This window comes from Dermacentor andersoni, chromosome 1 (assembly GCF_023375885.2).
Source record: "Dermacentor andersoni chromosome 1, qqDerAnde1_hic_scaffold, whole genome shotgun sequence".
NCBI lineage: Eukaryota > Metazoa > Arthropoda > Arachnida > Ixodida > Ixodidae > Dermacentor > Dermacentor andersoni.
Genome location: NC_092814.1, coordinates 30,118,476 through 30,134,943, shown reverse-complemented (window position 1 = coordinate 30,134,943; position 16,468 = coordinate 30,118,476). Strand labels below are relative to the sequence as shown.

Here is a 16,468-nt window from a genome sequence, read left to right as displayed (position 1 = left end):
TTAAAATAGCTGCTCATGTTCACAAGTATTGGATTAGAAAGCCGAGAACCGTGCAGCCCATCGTCACAACGATCTGTCGATGACCGTGCTGAGACAACTCGAGGCAGCAGCACCGCTTCCGTACTGCACAGTGCATGCTACAGCTGAAGCGAGTGTTTCTTCTGCCGATCAAAGAAGCACGGCACACGCGTCTGTGAGGCCAACCTCGCTCTTGTTTCTAAAGAAAGAGAAACTAGCTAAAACAACCACTGCTATAGATGTACATCACGAGGTCACCAGGCACGGTTTGGACACGTCAAGCTCACGTGCTCAGCTTGTCACGGTAGACACACCTCGAGTATGTGTGACCCTAATTATACAGAAACAAAGACACTACAGCGGAAACTTAGCGACCAACGGAGGCTTCCGATAGCACAGCAAGGATAGCCTCGTCGAAATCAGTAATGCTATGCGACAGAGATTCCACAAATGCTTGCGTCAAGAAGGACAGAGAAGTGTACCTGCAGACTTCTCGCGCCTTCGTCGTTAAAAATAACAGGTAAGATACATCAGAGGGGTTCTGGATGGAGGCAGCCAGAGACCATTCATCACATGATAGAGCGTGTAAGCGTGACTGAATGCGGACGTAGAAAGAAGCTGATACACAGAGACAGCGCTGTCTCTGTGTATCTGTTTCCTTCTATGTCCTCGTTCAGTCGCGCTTACGCACGCTATCATGGATTCAAATTAACTAGACCAACAACGTGTTTTAACCATTCATCACAGAAGATCTCGCTGTCAAACTGCAACTGCAAGTACTGGGAGAAACCCAAATTGCATTCAACACGTTTGGCAACGCAAAGCCAAGTGCTGCTGAAGTACGAAAGGTTGTTGAAGTGCCACTGCGTGGCTAACACTGTTCCGACATCCATATCGTTCAAGCACTTGTGATTCCAGTTATCTGTCACGACATTGCTGCGCCAACAGCTAATGACAACTTCTTTGAGAAGTTGCGATTTGAAGGCAAATTTCTTGCTGACGAAAAGAATTTACTTGAAGCGGAGACAGAGAACGGCCTCAACTTATCGATTGGAGCTGACCATCTTTGGAAAATTCCAGGATTGATCGCAGTCAACGCGGCGTTTGGATGAACACTGCCAGAGCAGAATCGCTAAAAAGCCTTTCTTGACGGCGACGCTAACCTTATGGTCTGCGAGTGGAAACGATTAGTGATGATGAAACCAGCTCGCAGATTCTATAGTCGTTCTGGCTACTCAAAGCAATGGACATCACAGATTCTGGAGAACCTCCCTCATATGACTCCGTTGCGCGCTTCCAAGGAACAATTCGCAAGAATAATGGCAGAAGAACTGCTGCAGGGTAGGGATATCACTTCGCATACAGGTATTTGGTTCCCGGCGCACATGGGAACATTGGAGGGAGCCCCGCGTAACCTCAACGAGGCGACGCACAGGGAGGCCCGAGGATTAGTGTGCCGTGTACTCCCTGAAGGGGCTGGATCTCCCGCTCCTGAGTTCAGGGACCAACTGTTAACCTACAACGAGATCACCAAGCACTATTACTTAGGGTGCAGGACATTTCCCCTGCCACATTCTAAATTAAATAGGCCACAGGTGGTTACATTAAGGCTTCTGCAGACACGAACGTACCCTAACCCGGTCATCATCAACAAAATTAATCCGGACTGCAGGGTTTCAGTCTATTGTAGTAAGTGTGGGGGTCTGCTCGATTTAGAACACATGCTCTGGCGCTGCTTGGCGTTGGCCGGTGATGGTTGTAGGGGTGAACAGCGGTGGCAGCGGATGCTGCACAGTGAAATGCTGGCGGACCAACTCAGGGCTGTCGAGAGGCCCCGCGTGACAGCAGAGGGGCTCGGCCTCTCTGTCCCAACGTGGGAGCGGCCCGCATCAGTCCCAGACTGATCCCTCAGGACGTAAATAAAGTTCTTCATACCACATACCGTGGCTCTGCCTTGGAAAAAAGGTTAGAAACAACTACTTGGAAGCAACTGTGATAACGCGCTCACACGTCTACGAAAACTTGCAAAGTGGCTATCGATGAATGAAGGATTATTAGAGCTATACGACACAGTCATCCGGAAATACCTGGAGCTAGGACGTGCTGAAGTGGTACCTAAGAATGTTCCTATTGATCAGGCCACCTATGCCACACATATGCCACATAGGGAAGAGAGGAATCGCTGACTACCAAGCCCCGGGTCGGGTTCAACACATCGTCCCACGTTCAAGGCTTCCCATCCCTCAACGACTGCCTGTACAAAGGGGTCAATCTCAATCCAGCGTTGCTACAAGTACTACTTCGCTTTCGGTGGTTCCCGGTCGCCATCAACTCAGATATCGAGAAGGCATTGTTACAAATCGAGATACTGGAGACCAACCGAGATGCATTCCGGTTTCTCTGGTTTGATGCCATTCCCGTCAGCCACAACAGTAATATTGTCGAATGGCGCATGACTCGGGTACCACTAGTATCAACATCAAGCTCTTTCTTGCTCATGGGGACTATCCATCACCACATGGACAACGCTTGTGAGGAAAAAGCGCGCACTTCGATTCTGAAGAAGGCCTTTTACGTAGACGGTTTACTGGTAAATGCGGATACATTCGAAGAAGGTCTGAGCGTCTATAAGCGGTCGAAGGAAATTTTGAGAGATGCAGGAATGAATTTCAGAAAATGGAAGATTAATAACCAGCAACTACAGAACATTGTCGACAACCATAAGGAGCAAGTGGAAGGCGCATCAAGGTAATCAACTACAGTTTTGGGAATGCAATGAGATACAGAAACTGATCCCTTCGAATTTTCTACCAAGTCTGTGGCCGACAGAGACTAATAGAAGTTTACAAGTAAGTTATGTGGTCCTTATCGAGGAACCTAACATGTCTAGCGGTATTTGGCAACTCAGACGAGTCGTAGGCGTCTTCCCTGGTCAAGATGGAGTAACCTGAGCCTGCCGTGTGAAAGCTCAAGATGGAAAGTTTATAAGAAGGCCACTGCAGAATTTGTACAAGCTCGAATTTGACTACACTACTAGGGGGTGGGAGTATGTAGGGAAAAAAAGGAATTAACGTGGGCAAGCGAGCACCGCGAGAGAAGTTGGACCGATGAGTAAATCTCTCTCTGGTTTCTTCACGTCTCGTTAGTTTTCTACAAGGCGTTCACAATACACATGAAAGACAGGAATTCGGCCGGGACATACGAGATATTTCGTTATACAGGTCATTTCGTTGTAAAGGCGTTCGACTGTGTACGAAACTTTTTCAAACCTGCACGCTGCTCCTTCTAAGGGCGCAGTATGGCGCACGCCGTCATGATCGCTTCTTCATTTTATCCCTAACGTAAGTGCCCGAGCATGTAACCACTATCTATCAAAGCAAGAGCAATGACCATAAACCACGATAGGTCAGGTGGAGTGAGGGGGAAGCGGGAGTGCGAAGGATGTAAAATTAAATTATGGGGTTTTACGTGCCAAAACCAATTTCTGATTATGAGGCACGCCGTAGTGGAGGATTCCGGAAATTTCGACCACTTGGGATTCTTTAACATGCACCTAAATCTAAGCACCACGGGTGTTTTCGCATTTCGCCCCCATCGAAATGCGGCCGCCGTGGCCGGGATTCGATCCCGCGACCTCGTGCTCAGCAGCCCAATACCATAGCCACTGAGCAACCACGGCGGGTATTCGAAGGATGTAGGCGGACGCGGCACTTGTAGCCCAGACGGGAAGGCTATGACGAACGCACTTAGTCTACCGTGTGTCCCAGCCAAAGTTATCCAAGCTGTTCAACGAGAAGAAAGATTAATATAATACAGTGCAAGATATCATTATAAGACCTAAGGTTATCGGTCGTCAGACATCTGATAATCACACACCGTAGGTCTTAAAATAGTATCTTGCATCGTGTATTGTTAATTTCTTTTCGTTAAACAGCTTGGCTAACGTTAGCTGGGACACCTCATATATAATGCTTACATAACGGGCTACTGTTTCTATTTTTGCATCCATTGCAAACCCATATTGCGCTCGTGTTTGATTTATCTTGAATTAACTGATTTCAAACACTTAAAGCCGTTTAGATTATATAATCTAACTTTAAATAAAACCTGGGCCTGGACAAAATGACATTGAGTGCCCTTATTTAGAAAGCCGCTTGTAAAGGCGACGTCATAAAACGCGTCGGATAGTGAACGAGACGATAGCGAAAGTACTGCGTAACGATAAAAAGTTATCGCAAAAGAAAAGCTCTGTATGTTCTGTACATCTCAAACAGTGCTGTTGGAGACTGTCTCACGGTCGCTTCGTTATCCGTGCAAATAAACAGTTTCGCATAAACGCAGGCCAGCCTCCAGAAGAACGTGACCGGGCTGTCCAAACCTTTCCCGTTCTGCGGTGCCAGCATGCTAACCGAGAAGCACCTCGTCACTGCTGCTCACTGCCTCAAAAAGTGAGTGCTCGACTGCAGGGGCTCTCCTGACCAGCCGCCCTACCACCAATAATGCACAAGGAGGACGTAGGTCCCACAAAATGCTAAATGGTACCATTGGTACTTTACATGTCGGGAGCAAATAAACCCGAGCCTTTCTTATGAATGCGAGGAGCTGCGGTATATATATATGGCCATCCAATCTGCGCTGCGGTTTTCGGATAATGATAGGCGTTCCAGGATGTTCTGTCGCATGCAGTGTACAAACATCGCGAAGGAACACGCTGCACGAGAAGTCGTAGAAGCCACACGATGTCAAGCTGCAACAATCTGTGGCGATGCTTTGTACGACCTCGCTTTACGCGCAGGAAATCAGAATCATGGCACCTGAACAATGATGCGACTACCTGACCAAGTTGGAAGTTAGCGCTTGTGCACGTGTGACTGTTTCTTTGTGTATATGTTTTAGTTCGCAAAACCAATTGACTGGCCCAATTGTTCACCTTAGTAACTGACCAAGCTAAAAAATTGAGATCGCTTGCTAGCGTTCGCCCCGTCACTACTCGTTTACACAGCTTTGTTGACGCGATACCAATGCACATGACGTGCACCAGTGTTTGGCCGAGGTTGTCGCGTGGTTTCGTAACACGATGGGACAAATATCGGCCGCCCGTAAACTGTGCGCTTTAGCAAAGTTTAGCGCGGGAGCAAAGAAAGGCGTCTGGCCCAAAAGCCGGGTGAGTAAAGTTGTATCCCTTGTTTCTCACACACACAGCTGAGCCGACTTCGTCACATGTCTCTCATAGCTGGCGGCACGGTGGAAATTGTGCAGGTCAGCAGTGCAGCACATGACTGCGTAACTTTGCCTGCTGTGCCCCCTGTTTTTCGCCCCCCTTTCTTCCAGGTGCTTCAGACATTTCATAACCACCGAAAATTTGTTATTCTGGAGAGTGATATCCTCGCAGGCGTCACAGAAGTTCCGTTGCGATTGCTGTCACAGGGACATCGGTTGCTCTTTTACTTTACAAGTGCTCCTGTGGTCACCATCTCGAAGAGTCTCTGGTAGAAACTCCTACCATGCTGTCCACTCCTAAAAATCTGCCCGTGATTCCTACCACGGACAGACTGTTTCGTAACAAGTCTGCAACAAGCAAGCTAAGCGCTTATAACTAGAGTTGTCGTAATTAGGAACTCGAGAGTTTAAGTGGCAATGTTAAATTTGCAAGATATTAACCCAACAATGCTGTATTTGCGCTTTTTTATCGTTCTAAGCTTTACAGTAGTGGCGGGTTGCTTCTGCACCGCATGATCAGCAACATTCGCAGCTCTATCCGGCTCGGTGTATCGAATTGAGGTATACGCGCAGCAGTGCGCTCGAACATTCCGTACACTGTAGTGCGAAGTTGACGACTCGCACGGTTTTTAAAAAACTCGGGTAGGGTGAAGCCAGCCGTCCGTGGCGTGGCAGCAGAGCCCCCAGCTGGCGTCACATGAGTGAGGGCGCCACTCAAGTTACTCGAGAAAGAATTTCTTACTTTTCGCAAGGAGGCGAGGCGGAAGCAGCCTCCAAGTACCGACAGAAAGCGCACGGTATCTGTACGTTTCTTACAATTAATAGAGTTTCCTACAATTACTATAGAGGGAATTCTGGCGCTGCGATCATTCAGCCACCATGCGAATGATGGGCAGTACATGGATCTGTCTGATCTTCGTGCTTGAGGCTTCAGGCGTTCTTGCTGCTTCGTTTATTACGCTTTATCTGGGCCTTAATTGGCGTAAATTTCCAAGCACTTTACACTTTTTTAAATGCAGAAGGTGATAAGACTCTGCAAGTACACATAATCACTGCTAATTGTAGTGGTTCCGCTTGTCCATGCGTCCGCGGAGTAATGATATCAATATTGGGCTTTTGTGCTAGAGGTCCTGTTCGAATCCTGCCGTCGGAAAATTTTAATAATGTTTATTTAATTATTTATAACGCACTGCTTTAAAAAAAATGACCACTTCTCAAAGTCACGAAGCCATTTAAAGCCAGAAGAACGAAGTTTAGGCAAATCCATCTACTACCCATCATTCCTATGCTGGCTTTACAGCTGCCGTAGACACTAGCGCCACAGTTCCCTCTAGTAACTGTACGAGACGCCGGCTTGAATCGGCCCATCACCAACGTTAGGTTTGCGCAGATTCAGTTCAGTGCGTGCTTCGCGCATACTAGAAACGGTAAAATGGTGTCGGCGAGGAGGAACGTAGCCTAGAACCAGCGCGCCGCTCTCCTCCTCGCACTGGCATGTGCGGATTCCGTTTTCTCCCAGCGGCAGCTTGTAATGGTAGCGGTTTAAATGCGAATTAGTGCGATTCTAACGGGTTCTGTCTGGGATTTCTGCGATGTCAGATGGCTCAAGGTCGCCGGGCTACCACTCTGCTGTATTCGGCTGCATGCTTTGACCATTGCATTTGACCATCATGCGTTTATGACCATTTACAGCTTCAAAAATCATTTTCTAATTTAGGTTTTGGTGCGCTACCTGGCAAATGACAATTAGCATCCGTAAAACCGTCGTTATGACTTTCACTAATAAAATCACGCCATCCGTTTTTCTTACAAAATTGGTAATAGCCCCATTCAGAGCGTTAGTGAATATAAATACTTTGGTCTTGTTTTCACACCCAGTATGTCTTGGTCCAAACACATAGATTTAATAACCTCAAAGGCACTGAAAACGTTAGGCTATCTGCGCCCCACATTAACCACGGCCCCAAGAGATACTAAACTACTGACGTATAAATATCTAATCCGGTCTTTACTAGAACATGCCTCTCCTGTGTGGAATCCGCACAAGCAACGCGACGTTAATGAAATCGAGGCCGTGCAAAAGAAGGCGACTCGCTTCATGTGCCGCAGGTTCGTAGCGTTTCCAACCCTAGGCTTGCAACCGCTCTCAGATCGCCGACGCACGGAATCGCTAATGTTTCTGCATTGCGTTATTAACTCCTTGCGTTATTAACTCCTCTTGCCCGATTTCATCAGATAGTTATCTAACTCCTGCTAAACCATCCAATACTAGAAGTCGCCATCACCTAAACATCGCACCTTATTTTGCCCGTAAAGACACTTTTAAATACAGTTTCTTTCCCCACGTTATTAAATATTGGAATTTTTGCCTGGTAATACTCGTTTTCTGCGTTTAAACTTACTTTTAGCGACTATTGAATAGGTAGTTATTTTCATTGCGTCTGTATTGTTCATACTGCCTTTGTTATTTGTCATTGTTCGGATTTTTATACCCACTCCTGCAGTAGCCCAATAGGGCTGCAGTATGTACAAATAAATAAATAAACAAATAAAATAAAAATAATTTTCAGAAGCGAGCGTGAAGTGCACCTTCAGCCACGGCAACTTCGTGGACACCGCCGCTGCGATAGCAGAGAAGCGTCCGCTTTGTATTGCCGCCAGCATTAAGAGAAAGGGCTTGATGCCATGTATGTTCGGAACATTTTGTTCCCAGTGAGCGATCGGCGACGAACTCGGAACACGGCACACATGCTCAAACTGTGATACCAAAAAAAAAAAAAGGGCGCGTATTCGAGGCGGTCAACTATTCCTGATAAAGTCAACTATTTCTTCGTGCACATTTAAATTATTCTGTTCAAACGTGCTTTAAGATTATTATGCTTCGCAACCAACGTTCTGGTAGAAGTTGAGCGAGGACGTATTATGAAAACAATACGTGCCGACTAAGAAATGGAGGTGCGTTCTTTTCCATTCTGCACCCGCCGTGGTTGCTCAGTGGCTATGGTGTTGGGCTGCTGAGCACGAGGTCGCGGGATCGAATCCCGGCCACGGCGGCCCCATTTCGATGGGGCCGAAATGCGAAAACACCCGTGTGCTTAGAGTTAGGTGCACGTTAAAGAACCCCAGGTGGTCGAAAACTCTTTTTCGTCACGTTGTACCAGGCGCACTGTTCCAGAAGTGCGTTTTAAATACTGGCATAAGGCGTCCTTCTGTTTCAGACACAGCCTGTGTTTTCGCTGTTAATAAAATATTGCTCGTATTGTAGGCTTTTTCTCAGATGGAGACACGGTAAACATTTTAATCAGTGCAATTTGTTGTTTATGCTGCTGACCGATGAAACGCGCTAAAATTTTCCCTCCTTTCGTTTCTAGCAAACAGCACCAGCGTAGCTTCACCAGAATTACCTTTTCTTAGTTTCGTAGTATGAAACTGCATACAAATATTGCGTTTAAGCGGCAGACGGAATCACGAAGACGTCAAACTTGACCAGGACAGTGGCCTGCGTAAACCTAAGCAGCGTGTTTGTTTCATGAACAGAACCTAGCGACAGGGCCTTTCAGATGAACGTTGTTCGACGCAGGAGCTAACTACGAGCGTGACTTACGAAGCTGACGAAGCACTCTGACAAAAATTCTTAGCATCTCTAAAGGAAGGGGAAATCGATCCTTTCCCACTGAAATCGGTCGGTGTGCGGTCAGACTAACTGCGCGAGGAGTTCTCGGGAGAAACCGACGCAGTGCCTTGGGAAAGCAAGCGAGCTGGTCCAAATATCGCACCTCGCTTGTGCAGCGCTCCACTCTGGAATACGGGTCACGTTCCCTTATTGCCTGCGCGGAAGATTGTATCCGGATGAACGGCCGGTAGGCGCCCGTTAACTGAGAACAGCCCGCAGAAACTAGACTGAAGGAAAGAATATGGCGAATGTTAATGCGATGAAAGGCTATAGTGATGCTTGCGGACATGTGGCACGAAGCCAATAGCCTCAGGTATTTATGGTAGCGGTCTGCGGCGTGTGGCTATACAGAACCACGATGGAATCATGTAGAACTCTTGTCTGAGGTTTCTTCATTCAATTCTCGTCAGGTATATTCCCCCAACACGAAATACACGCCATCGGCACGATAACCGTGAAATGATAAAGAGTCTCCATAGAAGGAAAGTGAGCCACTATAAATATGTAATACACAAATAGGCACAAACTATGGAGGAGAGGGCCCTGGGCCAGGTTGGATCGGTCTTGACCCGGTCTTGGATCGTCTTTGCTACTTTCACGTCCTTGTTTGAATCGTTTGTTCCAACGCTTCACAGTGGCCAATGAAATGAAATGTTCAATGTACACGGCAGCCATACGGCAAACACCTTCAGCTGTCAAAAACCTCACGACACCACGCTGTTCAACTTTTGGAGCGTCCATTATGTAACGCAACCATATTCAACCCAGTGTATGAAAGCATTAAATAACATTTGTACTCACACCTGCGTGTCACTTTCCTAAATGAGAGGTGTCTGTGATACGCGCATGCCTCGTAGATAATGGACCGAACTATTATTGCGTGGGGTATATTGGCTCACTTTCATTTGACCCGCCCTCGTACATTAGAAAAGCGAAGATACAGCTTGATAAAGGGCAAAAAAGTGCCACTGGAAACAAAGTTCACTGCACGTATGCAGAAAACCTCGCAATATGATATTTAAGTATTTTTATTTTTTATTTATTTATACAATACTGCGCACTCATGGTCCAAGCAGGGTGGTCGATACAAATACAAGAAATACAAAAGAAACAGCAACGATAACACAGGCTCACAAAGCTTATTCCACAGTTGGACCACTTGTTTTGATAAGGCAGTTCCATTCACTAATGGTTCTCGGGAAATAAGAAAACTTAAATATGTCTGTGCGAGCAAAATATGGGGTTAGGGCGTTTTCATTGTGGTGTCGGGTGGGCCTGCTAGTTAAGGGTGACAAATATGTTGATGCATCTAGCGCTAGTTTGTTTTCCAGAAGTTGGGCAAGAAACTCTAATCTAAATTTTTGCCTTCGTGCCTGTAATACGCGAATGCCATTTGCCTGTATTAAATGAGAAGGTGAATCTAATGTTGAAAATTTGTTAAAAATAAACCTTACGGCCTTTCTCTGAATACGTTCAAGACAATCAATGTTGCGTTTAGTATGAGGATCCCATATAATGCACGCATATTGCAGTCTTGGCCGCACAAGAGCAGTATAGCAGAGCAGCTTAACATTAGTGGGAGCAGTTTTAAGTTTATGTTTAAGAACACAAAGCTTGCGGAAGGCGGATGAACAAACATTATCAATATGAAGATTCCAAGACAGGTTTGAAGTGAGTGTTACACCGAGATATTTATAGCAATTAACTTCTTGTAATGGTGAAGACCCCAATATTTAGGTATATGACAGCGGATTTTTTTGGCGAGTTATTGAAAGGGAGACACATTTGCTCGTGTTAAGGGTCATTCCCCATTTTATACACCATTCATGTATATTGTCCAGACTAGTGTTGAGATCGTTGTAATCGTTAGTGGAACTAATTTCTTTAAACAAAACACAATCATCAGCAAACAATCTTATTTCTACACCAGGGCGAACAACATCAACAATGAGGTACACCGGATGTGACTGGAAGACAGCCCGAGTGTTGACCCGCTACATCAACGTATTGTTTGCGATTACTCAAATAGGCTGAAATCCAGTCAACAAGTATTTGTGGAAAGCATATTGCTTCAAGTTTGAAAATGAGTTTACTATGGGGAACTTTATCGAAGGCTTTGCAAAAATCTAAGAAAAGCATGTCTATCCTACCGTGTCCATCGAGGGTCAATGCCAGAGGATGAAATAATGTGACGAGTTGAGTTACGGTTGATAAACCCTTCCGAAATCCGTGCTGATATTTGGTCAATATGCAGAGTTCCTCGAGGAAGTTTGTTATACTAGTAGCTATGATATGTTCAATAATTTTACAGCAATGCGAAGTTAGTGAAATAGGACGGTAATTTTCTAGTGTCAGGCGGTCTCCCTTTTTAAAGATGGGTACAATTCGGGCTGTCCTCCAATCACTGGGTAGTTGTGAAGTCAGCAAAGAAGTGCGAAAAATAATAACCAAAAATTTACCAAGAGGTAAAGCATATCGTCGTAGGAATACGTTTGGGATATTGTCAGGACCACACGATGTTTTGGTTTTCAAATTTAGTAACATAGATACCATACCAGGATAAGAAATTAAGTATACGTATAATTCTCCAATAAATCTACGTATCTAAGAAAAAATCACTGGATATAATGCATCAAACGAAGCAAGTAAATACGTTGGGCAATCACAGATTCACAGATCACAGAATCCTAAGCCCCCCTCCCCTCCCTGCATTCACCCCTATGTCGCGCGCAGCGGAAGGCGACGAGCCCGCTCGCCACCAAGACGCCCTTGAAACTTTGTGTTTGGATGAGGTTCCTTACGTTATGTGACTCCTGGTGCATAGGCGTTGCCGCGAAAGTCAGCCCGAGTTTGCAATTCGCGCTGAAATGTCTTTTCGAGTGTGAAAAAGACATTCTAGACAAAATCTAGAATGATTTCCGGCGCCGGGGGTTGTTTTGGTCGGCGGCGCATGACAGCACGAAAAAACTTCGAGGGGTGGGGGAGGCTGAAGCCCCATAAGCCCCCCCCCCCCCCCCCTGGCTATGCCCCTGCTGGCAGTGAGGTATTGCCTGGTTTACAAATCACGGCACAGTTGCCCCCGTCTCGGTCGTCTCGTTCGCCCGTTCCCAGCCACCGGTTCACGCTTGTTCTCATGTGGTTAAATTTCCTTGAGGTAATACAAGTAAGCTCTACACTAATTTTAATTATCTAATTAGCGCATAGTAATTACTTTGTTGCACATACCTGTCCCCAAAGTGTGCCAAAGAGAATGTACGGGTATGGACGTGCTCTCTATTCGCTTCTGTTTAAAGCATTCGTATATTATTTTTCACCTGCCAGTAGCCGTCGGCTAGCCGATCATTTTCGTATCTTGTTCCATATCCTCGAGTGATTCAGGCCTAAAATTGTGTCAGACATCATGACACGGCAACGCGATTTCCTTGCATGTCTTCCTTTCGGTCCCGTGCAGTAAAACGGCGTCCATGCTGTCGGTGAACGTGGGCGACTACAACCTGTCATCGAGCGACGACGCCCAAAATGTGGTGCGCAACGTGCTGAGATTCATACAGCACGAGGAATACGTCATCTCCACGTACGACAACGACATTGCCGTGCTCACGCTCGAGGAGCCGGTGCCGTGGGAGTCTCTCACAACAGTAGTCCTCCCACCCGTCAACTCGGACCTGGCGCAGGACACCACGGTCTGCGTCATGGGCTGGGGAAGGCTCCAGTACGGTACGTCACGCAACCGCAGCCCCGAACTTTTCTATCCCGTGTTTTAAGAGGATATTCTAATGCAAAAGCATTATATGCCCCATTGAGCTGAAATGCGTCGTATAGTCAGCATGACCGAAAGATGGAACCAAAAATAGCCGACGGCGCCAAGAGTAAAAACAAGAAGTGCTCAGACTACGCCAAATTTCTCTTTGAATATAAAATAAATTTTATGAATTTCGGCCTGGGTGAGAATGGAACCCAGGCCACCGAGGTGTGAGACCAGCACGATTCCCCGATGACCCCGGCAGCTCCACAGTTTTGGCTGACCGAAGGTGCGCCTAATGCGTGCGTCATTGCACAGTGCCACGTCACATCGCAGCCATGTGGGTGACGAAACGTGTGACCTAAAATCTTTCACCTATCGAAAAATCTTTCACTCATCATGGAAGGCTTGTATCAGAAATGTAACAGAAACAAGTTGCAACAGCTTTGCGTTTATAGCGCCCCAGTAGTACTTCCTGCTGCGCACGCTGTGTGCATGCCGTGTCCGAGCGCCAGGCACAGTCAAGCTGCAAACGCCGATATGCGTGCGGGCACGTGACGGCGCGGCCAAAAGGGTGGCGCCACGTCACGAGTGTATAACATGAGCGCGTTCATGGCGTTCCGAGGTCTACAAACGGTATAATGCTTTGGCATTTCCACACGTAAGCAATTTTAAGTGTTTCTGCCAAATTTTTATTTGTTTAATCACAAATCTAACTGCAGTGTCAGACGGCGAATTATTGGCGGTGGCGGTTATCGGGCAGTGCCTGACACGAACTGCCAGGAGCATACCAATGAATACCACTATCGCAAACACCGAATTCGAAGTGCGTGGTCGACATTGCTGCTGTTTATGGCGCCGTCCTATCGCGTTCACAAAGGAAGAAACAAAAATCACGCGTAGGAACCGCGTTCTCACAGGGCACAGTGACCGTTTTTCCTGACAGAGTCAGTTAGCGGTCTTCTTACCTAAATTTAATGAATTAGCCTTTCAGCGAATGGCTCCAGGCTGTACGTGTCACATTCTAGAAGTAGAAGCCAGTTCGAGAGATGCCCATTTAACGCGACAAATTCCGAAAACCATTCCACATTAAGAAAACGAACTTGTTCACCTTTATTGTAAGCCGTGTAAAGTACATTCGTACAAAAAAGCAATGAAATGTTATAGTAAAAATTAATTATTAAGGTAATTCACTATTATTGGTTTGCTGAACTATTCACAACTGTAATCTCGCTCGAGTGTACCAAAACGCTACTATGGGCTTTGCATTAGGTTCCTCACTTTAATCAGAATTTCAAGGTATCAGACTTAGCGCAGCAAAATAAAAAAGGAAAAAGAAAATAGATGTATTGGGCTTTGTGGGGTAACTACTCAATACAGCAGTCTAGCTTCGATACATGCACCACTAAATATCTTAGCGTTCCACATAAGTACACGTCCTGAGAAGCCATCCTCGCGCATTCCAGGCACTCACGTGCGCAACGTTCGCTCACGGCATGTTTTGGGGACGGCTGTGTTCAGGATGATCTGAGACACCTTCTACACAGGCATGCTACACAGCTTCAGTTCTTCACTCACGTGTGCCACAATGTTATTGATTAAATATCAGTGTTTTAGCCGCTTCTTTAATCAGAATGCTTCGATACTTCGGCTAATGAACTATGGCGGAAAAATCGCACTTTATTTATACCGCTACTAAATTATGTTGAAAGATTTTCCATAATATCCTCGCTAATAAACGTCGAAATATACTTTTTTGCAACTTTGACTATATAATTGTGACCATATACAAATCTAAGAGGCTATGAAGCCAAGGAAAGCATAGGGGTAATTACTTGCGATTGAAATTGAGGTATATAAAATTATGAGGAAAAGGGAAATTATATATATATATATATATATATATAATGTACACGCACACAAGAGACTGCGAAACCACGACGTTAGAACCATTGAGACATACTATGCCGGGCCACCTCCGCGATCATCAAAACCCGTATACCGCGGATAATTCGGATAATTCAAGCATGTTCTCAGGCATTTGAGGTATACTAAATGAACTTAAACTGACTCTACCGACATGCCTCGCGCTGACTTTCTAATGAGAACTCCTCCCCCCCCCCCCCCCCAAAAAAAAAAACATTGCAGCGCTAAAGCAAGAGAAAAAGTGATGAGAAGGTTTGCAGTAACACGCAAACAATCAGAAATAAATAACAACGTCAACAGTTGCAAATATCACATACAGATTGTCATCAAGTAACAAAAAAGTCGTAGTTTGCGTCCAGTTATTTCTTCTACATTTGCGCTTATATTCGTTTTCGCGGGTTTCCGTTTGTACTCCCGGTCGTCGGTACGCCTGTAGGGTTTGCCTAGCCGAGTTCACGGCCGTCCGCGCACGTGCGACTCCGGAACCACGAGGCCAGAACCGTTTAGAAATCGTTCTATACTCAGTTACCCATAAAAAAAACACATCTATCGCGGATAAATCAAATAAATTTTTAGGCACGTAGGGCCCTCTGGCTGTACTTGTCGGCGATGAGGTAGCCTCGCCGCCTATGGGATAATCTGACTGAGCTACGTCAAATGCTCGGTTGCCATAGTCGGAAGTTCGAATCCCTCTGTAATTTTTTTTTTTTTTTTTTTTTTAAGATGGTGAACTTGAAATTCACCTCCTCCAGTGCACAACATCTGCAGGCTTGGAGTGACACCTGTCTCCGGCGAAAGATGCCGAGACCGAGTGGGGCTATACTAATCCAGGTACAACCAAATTAGGAAGGCCCACTAAGCTTCAACAAGACACTTCCTCATCAGAACAGGAATTGGACTTTTTGGTGCAGTATTCGGCCACCACTTCCCAAATGATCTCTACAATTCACCCGCGGCCCTCAGTCCCCAGCAGCTGCGGAGCACCTGACCTAAGCGGCGGTCAGACCTGTAACGCAGCAGAGGGTGCTAAGAATCTCTGGACCCGGACAGGCCGCCAGTGGAAACTGACCCTGGCAGCCTTTAACAGCCGAACTCTGTCGAGTGAGGCTAGCTTAGCAGGACTCTTTGAGGTACTATCAAATATTGAAATTTGGGATATCACTGGCCTTAGCGAGATTAGAACTGGCGAGGCTTATACAGTGCTCACTAACGGCCATGTCCTCTGCTATAGAGGTCTCCCAGATAAGAAGCAATACGGGGTAGGATTCCTAATCCACAAGGACATTGCGGGCAACATTGGCGAATTCTACAGTTTAATGAGAGGGTAGCTGTAGTGGTAATCAAACTTAATAAGAGGTACAGATTAAAGGTAGCACAAGCCTACGCACCAACATCCAGTCACGATGATGAAGAAGTAGATCAGTTTTACGAAGATGTTGAAATAGAGATGAGAAAAGTGCAAACTGAGTATACGGTAGTTATGGGCGACTTCAATGCAAAAGTGGTGAAAAAGCAGGCTGGTGAACAAGCAATTGGCAACTACGGCGTCGATTCTAGAAACGCTAGTGGAGAGATGCTGGTAGAATTCGCACAAAGGAATAAGCTTCGAATAATGAACACCTTATTCAAGAAGCGTAGCAACAGAAAGTGGACCTGGAAAAGCCCTAATGGTGAAAGAAGAAATGAAATTGACTTCACACTTTCTGCTAATCTCAGCCTAGTGCAGGACGTCGAAGTGATAGGCAGGGTAAAGTGCAGTGATCATAGGTTAGTGAGGGCTAGGATTCACTTCGATTTGAAGAGAGAAAGAGCAAAATCGGTCAAGAAGAAACAGGTCAACCTAGAGGCAGTAAGCGTAAAATCAAGCAAATTAAGGCTGGTACTTGCAA

The 16,468-nt window shown here is 46.0% G+C and overlaps 1 protein-coding gene across 1 annotated transcript in view; it reads left to right on the top strand.

Annotated features, from left to right (window-relative positions):
- LOC126544999 (trypsin-1-like) overlaps positions 1-16,468 on the top strand; it is a 104,307-nt gene that overhangs the window by 72,835 nt on the left and 15,004 nt on the right. The window contains exons 4-5 of the mRNA XM_050192592.3: positions 4,360-4,466; positions 12,363-12,628. Coding sequence (XP_050048549.1) covers positions 4,360-4,466; positions 12,363-12,628 — 373 coding nt within the window. The remainder of the gene's footprint in view (positions 1-4,359; positions 4,467-12,362; positions 12,629-16,468) is intronic.